Consider the following 10,040-nt stretch of genomic DNA (forward strand, 5'->3'; position numbering starts at 1 on the left):
AGAATGCTACTAGAATGTTAAATCTATACTGCATTTTCATCTGCTGTGGGCACCAGGGGGCACTGTGGGGCAATTATGTAAATACAATAGAGCTGTTCAGTTTGCAGTCCTAAAGTCTGGAAAAGCATTATCATTTGAGTTATGGGGTCCCTTAGGATTTTCTAATGGGTTTTTAGAATAATGGTTTTCAATTTGGTAGTACAAAAATGTATGTATAGGCCTACTCTTACTTGACGTGTTTTTCCCATTGTTTTCTACCAAATAAAACATGCTATAGTTACACATTTTATATCAAAGTTTGCCAAAAAATTGTAATTAAAATCAATATGTAACCTATTTAAGCTAAAATGATGTATGAAATGAAATATAGAAATGCAATCAAGTAGCTGTAACCCTTACTCTAACTTATAAAGACCGACACAAAAATAAAGTGACATGTACAGTACGTCTATCATTAAGATATACATGAAATTGTTACATTAAATTTTCAGTAACATTTTAGTTTAGGGACCAATTCTCACTATTAACTAGCTGCTTATTAGCATGCATATAACTAGCATATTAGTACTTATAAATTACCATATTCTACATCCCTAATCCTACCCCATACCTAAACTTAACAACTACCTTACTATTACTTAGTAGTTTGAGGCAAAAGTTGTAGTTAATAGTGAGAATTAGACCTTAAAATAAAGTGTGACCAAATTTTCTTTATGTACTCTTCATCTTTAAACATCATTTACTGTATGCAAAAATTGATAAGAAATTTTCATGTAGCACATATTTATTTGTATCAACAAAAATGAAAATATTAACAGTTGTAAGAACAAATTTTCTTTAATTCTCAATAATAATTTATAAAACTAACAGTTACTGTCAATTACGATTGGCTAAGAAGCGTTATACACACACGTGGCCTCATTATATCTGCATTAATGCTCTATATGTTCCTGAAAAACTACATTGCTTGGCAAAAGAATGATTATTATTATTATTATTACTGTTATGAATAAATGGTTAAGGGATCCCATTAGCTGTTCTTAAATCATTGTAAACCGCTGCTTCATAGGGCTTACTTGCTTTTTTAGACAATGAGCACTCATTTTAGGTCATATTTAGCTTTATATTATCTTAACATTGACATTTATTCTTGTGGAAAATTAATTTTATGATGTGGGAAAAGTTTCGTTTTTTTTTTTTTTTAAACAAACAGAAAGAACCTTTAAATATATGATAACTATACACAAACAGGATAAAAGAAAGAACGTTAATTGTCCTTTGACAAACTGTCATCTGTGCACAAACAGGAAATTCCTGATGGCCATTTATTGATATATGTAACATTTTACATATTACTTTCATGTAACAATGTAAACTGTTGAATCATAGATATGTAAATAAGCATATGTGTGTAGTTACTTACACAATAAAGACTTCATATACAGACAAAAATAAAGAAAATATGTAAATACTAGGATGAAAACATCATGCCTGATCTACAACAGTCATCTAATGTTGCTTACATCACCTTACATAATTTGCTTACAAATTATTACAAGTGTATGTGTCTACTGTTGGCTGGGTTCAGTGATCATGGAAAGATCTGTGAGAAATGGGTTTACATCACTTTAGGTGTGTCTGAGAAACTTCTAACATTTTCTCCCATAAATACCTTAACCTTTCAGTCTTCCTTCATAGTGCAGCCATCATCATGTGAACGCCGTCACTTGACCTCACCTGTGAGAATCACAAGATTGTTTCTAAACTTCACATTAGACCTAATCTTGTACTATGAGGAACCTTCAGTGTACCTTCAGAGTCCACTCAAACCTCCCTTTAGTTCAAAGCTGGACTCGTCTGGTCCCGAGATATAACACAATCTGGCCCTCAGTGGACCAACTCCAGCTGACTTGCAGAAAAGGGCAGTACACCACTAACATAGTAAGCAATGCCCAAAGAAAGAAGGGCGATGACCACCAGCAGCAGCAGCACCCTCCAGAAGCCCAAGTCCTCCACAAACTCCTGCCAGGTGGAGCGAAAGCTGGACAGCACACCCTCGCTGTTCTGCAGGTTTGGATTCAGCAGCGAATGGCTCTCCATCGCACTAGGAACAATGGTATTTTGTTAAGAAAAAAGGTACCGATACGTGTCAAATAACTAAAACATGTAAGTGTAGAAATCTAACCTCTCGCTCTCAGCCATCTGCATGGCTTCAAGTTTGGAGTGGGCTCCTCTGTTGAAGCCCTTGACCTCTTGCTCTTCAAGCCCTTCCAGTAACCGAATGGCATCTTTATTGACCCCTCTCCTCTTAGCCAGCACCAGTGGTGTCGAGCCATTGTGGTTACTGTTCAAATGTCAGAGAACAATCGAGAAATTTACAGAGTCAGATAATGATAATAATGACATCATTAAAGCTACAGTAAAATAATAATAAATTAATATGATATCTCTTTGAAAAAGTGCAACATTTTATTTCAATTTTATGGCTAACGTTGGTGGAAATGGAAACCATGGAAAAGTTAAAATTTTAATAAATATAAATTTCAATTTAAAATAATGACAATAATAATAAAAAAATAATGTTGCATTTGATTTTATTTCCCTTTAGACCAGTACAGATAATGGTCTTGTTACTGATTTTCAGTTTTGTGCAAGATAACTAAAATCAAAGTAAGTTGAAAAAAAAAAAGTCAATGTGACTATATGAGTATTTTTGAATGCAAGTATGATTATAAGTTTTCTTTAATTATTAAATTATTATTCAAATCACTTTATTTATCAAAATAAACATATGGCACAAACTAATTTGATTACTAAAGCTAAAGTGACTTTGAAGAAGTATTTTATGCAAAACATGTTGTTCTGAGTTTATTACAATAGCTAAAATATTTATATCAATACTTTTTATGATTTTCTTCCCGTAAATGTGTTGCTCAGCTCTATCAGTGTTCAATAAAATGATTTTTTCTGCAATCACACACTATGGGAGTACTAAAAAGCACAGGTGTGCTACACGTATTAGCCATGTTGTAAATTACATAAACAGTGATCACTTACCAACAAACATCTAATTTTCTAAATAAATATGTTGGCATATCTCACCAAATATCAATTTTGAGACCATTGGACACCAGGAACTGAATGGTGTCCACATGTCCACACAGGTGCAGTGCAGTGTTGCCCTGATAGTCGGTGGCCAGCAGATCTGCGCCGAACTTGTGCAGGAAGCGGCAGATGTCCACATTACCTCGCGCTGCTGCCAGATGCAGACCCGTGCGGCCCCTGTGGTCACGAATGTTGGGGTCGCAGCCGGCCTCCAGCAGACGCCTAGCGAAACTCAAGTCCCCATCGATACAAGCCTGTAGTAACGGGACACTGGTCTGCGACGAGTCATTAATGAAGACATATGACATGTCTGAGTCGGTCTCTGAAAATTCCAGCGTAACTGAAAAACACAATAATGGAGTCAATCTCATGAAGCCTGGTCATATTTCACCCCACAATAAAAACAAAAACAAAAAAACTACATTTTGCATTAAGAAGATGAGGTCTGCTTTTAGAACCATTTAGACCCATTTCTCAATCACATTTTCAAAACTGTTCACACAATGAGCAGTCTATGAGTCTATGTTAGCTAAACTGTGGACCATTTATCACCGCTTTGACACAAAATGCATTCACAGTGACTACTTCTGTCAAATTACATGAATTCTTCTCTCACTCAGACACAACCACCACTAAAAATCTAAAACTGTTACTCTTAGTATCAAAACTTCACAATACAACACTGAATAAGACAGCAATTAACACCATAATGAAATGTAAAAAAAAAATCTAAAAAATGAGAAGCATATCGTACTATTTATTTATCTATCTAGCTTTATAATATATAACATTAATGCAAATTGCGAACAATATAAACAGGGGAAGGAACACTTAAAAGCCCACATACTATATCATTTTTTTTTTTTTTTTACATCCAATGAAAACGGCTGTGTAATTAAATAATTTTAAAACTAAGATAGAAATTAAACACAACCAAGTATAATTTAGTTATTTGTTGTTGTTTTTGCCAATGTTCTGTTTGTAAATAAGAGAAGAGAGTCCTGAAATAAAACATCTGACACATAACAATGATTAAAGGTCTTCAACATACTGTAGCCATAATGTTCTTAATGCAAAGTATAACTTATTACTTTTTGATTATGAGATGAAATATGACCTAGTTCTAAATGATGAAGAAAACGATGGTACTAAGACACACTTGAATAAGTCTTAATGGATTATATTCCTCAGCAACCATGCAGCATAAAGCTTTGAACTACTGAAACACTGTTTATCAAAGCACCTGCACCCTGATCGTGATCTGCAGTGCTGGAGCAGGAGGACTCTGCATTAGCCAGCACACTGCTAGATGATGCTGACTAATGTAAAACCATCTAAGACAAATACCAATCACAGCTGTGAGATTTATTCCTCAAAATTCAAAACAGAGACGAATCTGCTGCTAGTAAAAACCACCTCCAGTATGTCAAATGTGATATAACGTTTGTAAACATGTCATTTTCTGTAAACAGCTGTATAATATTCTAATCACCGCATGTTTATATGCGTGGAGAAGAGCACTACTAACATCTGAAATCCGGACTCAGCAATAAGACATACCAGCGCAGACATATCTCCTTCTCACACACTGTTATGGTTTATATGTACCTGTTTTGTGCAGCAGTATCACAGGAGAAATGTCTTGTGCTTCTTCAAGTCCCGTTGCTTACGTCTGTCTGTGTTGTTTGTGAGTTACTACAGCTGCAGTGGGGACTGTGCGTTTAAGCGCGTACAGCGCCCCCTACTGCTGTGGGGCGCAGCTGCCTAATCCAGTGAAGGGCGCTTTCGTGAAGCTTCGAAGCTTATGAATCTCTCTGATTTGAATCAGTGGTTCGGAGCTTGGTTCAAACGCGCAAAGTCACGAGATATCAGCAAACTGGGCTTGGGACGTCATGCTGTTTTGACTTTAGTTTAAAATCATTTCAAAATCCTATTTTTTTTGTTTATTGTCTCTCATACTTGTAAATGTGTTCGTTTTCCGCAAAATATAATAGAAAAAATACCGATGTTTCGCCGCTAGACTGCGCGCGTTGATCTGGTGAACCTATGAACATGTGTCTAATAGTTTTAACTGATAAAAATAAATAATAATAATAATAATAATAATGCACTTTAATACACATGTGTGTATGATACAAAATACAAATACAAAAATGGGGGCTCCGCTCACATTAGAGGAGGGCACTTCAGCAGGTGTGTCTGTTTTAGACTTAAGTTCAGACACAAGGGAAAAATGACTACTAATAGGCCTAACACTGATAAAGGGATGCTTACTGAAAGAAACCCTTTATGTTCATTTCATTTTAATACAATGTTCAAAAAATATTAAGAATTTTACATTTTTATGTATAATGAGGAATCAACATGTCTTACGTTTCTGAATTATTATTCATAATTTATATTTTTGAAATCCTATTAAACAGTCTGCTCAATAGTATGGGGTCAGGACTCAGGAAGACACAATAAATTGATCCAAACTTTATATTTTAAGAATCCTGAAAAAATAATTGTAAAATGTTAAGCAGCACAACTGTTTTTGATAATAATAAGAAATGTTTTTTGAGTAACAAATATATTGCATACTAGAATAATTCTATAAATTAAGGATCATGTGACACTTTAAAATAAAATAAATAAAATATGTATTTTAAAATATTAAAATAGAAGACAGTTTAAATTGTAATATTTTACAATATTACTGTTTTACTGTATTATTTTTTAAATAAATCCAGCCTTGGTGAGCAGAAGAGACTTCTTCCAAAAACTTTTAAAAAAATCTTAAGAACCCTAAACCTTTGAATGGTAATGTATTTTTTTATTACTATTATTACTTTTTTATTATCATGTAATCTATTATTTATCACTAAAACAAGAAGTGATAGTTTTGTCAAACTCAGTCAAATCATAATGGTATAACCAACATGCAGGAAGTCATTTTATTCTCATATGACAGGAAGGCCATAATGGTAGACCCTCAATAAGTCTCTTAAAATATATATTAAAATTACAGTCAAAAATATCATATACATATCATAACATGCAAAATTAGTTCAGGTTGTCAACTTTTCAGTGGTATGACCCCAAAAATTATGAATAAATAAAGAGGTGGCAAAATATTTTTTAAGGTAAAAAAAAAAAAATATATATATATATAAATTAAACTAACATAATCCACGAAATATTTTTTTAATTTAGATTTTAAAAATACCCCCTTGGATGTCTATATTTATATTATTCCCTTATAAATGAATTCATTTTAAAGCACTACACATACCTGAACCAAAAGCTTATGGATTTTCATATGGTAATACAGTGAAACAGACATACTGTGAAATATTATTAGAATTTAAAATAACAGTTTAATTTATTCCTGTGACAGCAAAGCTGAATTTTCAGAAGAAAAAGAAGGGTGAAGGATACTGGTGCTCCAGCAGCATTCTCTCAATGGCCCGTCCGTTCTCATCGCTGATGGAGCTGTCCACGGCTGAACACACAGTAACAACACATCATATCCATTTTCAGAGTGTGTTTACATACAGTGTTAAAACAGTTATCATTTTAGGGTGAGCTAATCCTTAAAATCCATATTACTTTACCAGTATACTGCTGTTTGTCTTCCAAGCAGACTGTAAATATTGATCCTGGAGGATCTGTTAAGAGAGCAGACAAATAATAAAGACGTTAATTCTATAATAATGTGTTTACAGAAATTAATTTACAAATGACATCTATAGAGTACATGATTACAGAAGATTTAAAAGCACATATTTTTGTTAAAACTATTTTATTGATTTTTTTTTTTTACACAAAAATGTGTTATTTAAATGATCCTTTACGTGAGGGACTGCTCCTCTAGGATGAACTTCTGATAATGTAACGTGTATCTACGTTTGTAGTTATTGTAGTGGATATTTTGGTCACACTTTATTTTACAGTGTCCTTGTTACAAGTGTAACTGTACATTTATGTACTTACTATAGGATTAGGGCTTTTTAGAGTTAGATGCAAGCAGTTATGCATTATTTATTGATATTATACTATAGTAAGTGTACGTAACATAAAAAGGACAGTTTTCTTTATGTAAACAAACAGTCCGTTTCTAGTATCCACACGTGTCATGCGAAAATTACCGGATTTACATCGCCATCACAGCAGTTAAAATTAATATAACGTTGCTAAATATGGTTAGTAACCATTTGATCATAGTTTTGTTAGCACATATAATGTATATGTTTTATGGTTATACTTTTCAAACTGTGTTAATTGTAATGTTTTTTTTCCCAATGCAAAGGCTTGCCTCACACAGGCTTCCATTGTAAATCAGACTGCCTACTAAAGAGCCTTGACATTGAGACATCCTTTGATGGAGCTTGATGATGTGGCAGCTTAGATATGCAGCCTTATAAGGAAGTGTCTTTCCATTTGAGAAGCACCCATTGTCTGGTCACCCTTATGGTCTCTCAGACCACTCCGTGCCTGTAAAGGATCCTCAAGTGATTTTACCTTCATTGAAGTCTTACCTGTTCCATTGCAAGTCTCCAGTGATCACCTTTACTCACATCGGTCTCCAGTGATTTCCTACACTCACTTTTGAGTTTCCAGTGGTCTCTAATACTATATTTCAAGTCTCCAGTAATCTCCTGTACTCACATGAGTCTCCGGTGATCTCCTATGTACTCACCTTTAAGTCTCCAGCAATCTCCTGTACTCACATGAGTCTCCAGTGATCTCCAATACTCACCATCACGTCTCCAGGGATCTCCTATTCTCTCCTCCAAGTCTCCAGCAATCTCCTATACTCACCTTAAGTCTCCAGTGATCTCCTATGTACTCATCTTTAAGTCTCCAGCGAACTCCTATACTCATCTTTAAGTCTCCAGTGATCTCCTACAATCACTGCTGAGTCTCCAGCGATCTCCTACAATCACTGCTGAGTCTCCAGCGATCTCCTACAATCACTGCTGAGTCTCCAGCGATCTCCTACAATCACTGCTGAGTCTCCAGCGATCTCCTACAATCACTGCTGAGTCTCCAGCGATCTCCTACAATCACTGCTGAGTCTCCAGCGATCTCCAATACTCATTGCTTAGTCTTCAGTGATCTACTATACTCCCCTCTGAGCCTCCAGTGATGACCTATACTTACCAGCACGAGTCTCCAGCATTTTCTGTCTCTCTCCTGGTCACTGCACTGGACTGTTTATTGGAGCACTTTAAGCTCAACACTTTTGATTTACCTGCCTCAGTTTATCAGCTTAATTACTTCCCTGTTCATCCCACCATCTTCCACACCTGCTGTGTTGTGTTTTCTTATCTCATTTATTCACCTGCTGTGCCTTCCATTGTACCATTTCCGATATCTGCATATTTCCAGCTTTCAATAAATACACTTCGGGTTCAACTAAACCTTCTTGTAGCAATGCTTTTAGCAAAAGAGTTTATCGCTGGTGAACATTTAGTAAATGAGATGCTAAACAGCCACACACTCAACATAAAAAAAAAAAAATATATATATATATATATATATATATATATATATATATATAATATATATATAAAAGTTTGAGCATATTAATATTAACTTTTTCATAATTAATTTTTATATTTTGCATTTACATTTTTATATTTTGATATATATATATATAAACTTGTTATTTTATACAATTTATAATTATTATTTACATGTACCATTTACTACTATTATTATAAAAAATTATAATAAATAATATAAATAAATAATAATATAAAAATCTCTGTTATTCTTATTCTTTATTAGTTCTTATTTGTCTTCTTCTGTATCCAGCTGTATCAGGTGGCGGACCACTTTCTTTTTTCCTATTGGTAGTCGCTGCATCACAGCTTATTTTCAAATAAACTGTATTATTATTATTGTTGTTATTTCTCATGCACCACAGCTCAGGAGGTGTTGGCCTCCTTCTAGCTCCACCAAGTTCAGCACAACTCCTCCCAAACATGTGTCAGCCTCCCACGAGAAGCTGAACTGGACCCCAACCGTCACCCACCGAGCGAGGCATCACTATTGATCTTCACTGTCAGTGAGAGATATAAAGCAGGTATTCGCTATGGTAAGAGTGACTCAGCTGAGCAAGGGTGAGTGAGAGCGTCACACCACCTGACGCCGTGATTCCTTCCCACAGATATGGTGTGGAGGGACACCACTCAACATCACCGTCCAAGACAGCAATCCCATGGGAAACTAAACACAGAAGCCCATCCGTCACCCACTGAGGTGCTTCATCAAGCTCTGTGATAAGTGAAGCTGATGCAAAGACTACCAATTCTCTGAGATGTTGGCTTCTGTCCTGCTTTTGTATTATTATACATCTTATTATTAATAAGTCACTGAAGACTATCGAGTTTGAAGTATTTTTACTAGGGCTGTCAATCGTTTAATTTTTTTAACTAATTAATTACACAGTGTGGCAATTAATTCATCTAATCAATCACATATTAAACGCACATCAAATATGGCTGAGAAATTACCCACAAAAGATAATTTAAAGCGATTATTTTTTAGGTAATATTTGTGTTGGCAAACTGAGCAAAAACAGACAATATTGTGTTTAAAATATAGCACAATATTAACTTCTTATGAAATAACTTTTGCACTTGTGCAATTGGGGACAAAAACAGCACTCCTGTGATATTGCTTATCTGATTATATAAATATGAGACAAAAATTCACACTTTTTTTGGCCTAATATTTTGAATTTTGGGGACACAGACTGCCTAAGCAATTCAAAATGAACCATCCATTCCTTCACGATCCTGCTATCCTTCCGAAGTCTGTACACAAATGTACTACACTAGCATGCAAGCGTAAAGCGTAAAGGCAGGTGGGCGTGGCCTATGGTGTGACAATGTGATGAAATGATTGGTTGATGCCTTGTCATATCCAAATAAGGTCAAGTAGTA

General features: G+C 34.7%; 1 protein-coding gene across 3 annotated transcripts; it reads right to left on the bottom strand.

Moving 5' to 3' along the window:
* Positions 1–1,287: 1,287 nt before the first annotated feature.
* ankrd46b (ankyrin repeat domain 46b) lies at positions 1,288–6,742 on the bottom strand. 3 transcript variants are annotated; one of them, XM_058783109.1, is made up of 5 exons: positions 6,702–6,742; positions 6,526–6,589; positions 3,103–4,887; positions 2,186–2,344; positions 1,288–2,104 (listed from the first exon to the last, which is right to left on the bottom strand). In XM_058783109.1, the coding sequence occupies exons 3-5, from the start codon at positions 3,474–3,476 to the stop codon at positions 1,888–1,890; spliced, it is 750 nt and encodes a 249-aa protein (XP_058639092.1). In that variant the 5' UTR covers positions 3,477–4,887; positions 6,526–6,589; positions 6,702–6,742; the 3' UTR covers positions 1,288–1,887. The 3 variants fall into 3 exon arrangements, with proteins under 3 accessions (XP_058639092.1, XP_058639093.1, XP_058639091.1); XM_058783110.1 differs by lacking the exons at positions 6,526–6,589; positions 6,702–6,742 and having other exon boundaries at positions 3,103–3,445; positions 4,714–5,180; XM_058783108.1 differs by lacking the exons at positions 6,526–6,589; positions 6,702–6,742 and having other exon boundaries at positions 3,103–5,180.
* Positions 6,743–10,040: the final 3,298 nt, after the last annotated feature.

Source organism: Onychostoma macrolepis, chromosome 07 (genome assembly GCF_012432095.1).
Source record: "Onychostoma macrolepis isolate SWU-2019 chromosome 07, ASM1243209v1, whole genome shotgun sequence".
Taxonomy (NCBI): Eukaryota; Metazoa; Chordata; class Actinopteri; order Cypriniformes; family Cyprinidae; genus Onychostoma; species Onychostoma macrolepis.

Coding starts and splice junctions, on each gene's coding strand:
- ankrd46b (XM_058783109.1), bottom strand. CDS start 3,476: ATGAGATTGACTCCATTATTGTGTTTTTCAGTTACGCTGGAATTTTCA. Junction 2,345..3,102: donor GGTCTCAAAATTGATATTTG/GTGAGATATGCC, acceptor ACATTTGAACAG/TAACCACAATGGCTCGACAC. Junction 2,105..2,185: donor CAGATGGCTGAGAGCGAGAG/GTTAGATTTCTA, acceptor CATTGTTCCTAG/TGCGATGGAGAGCCATTCGC.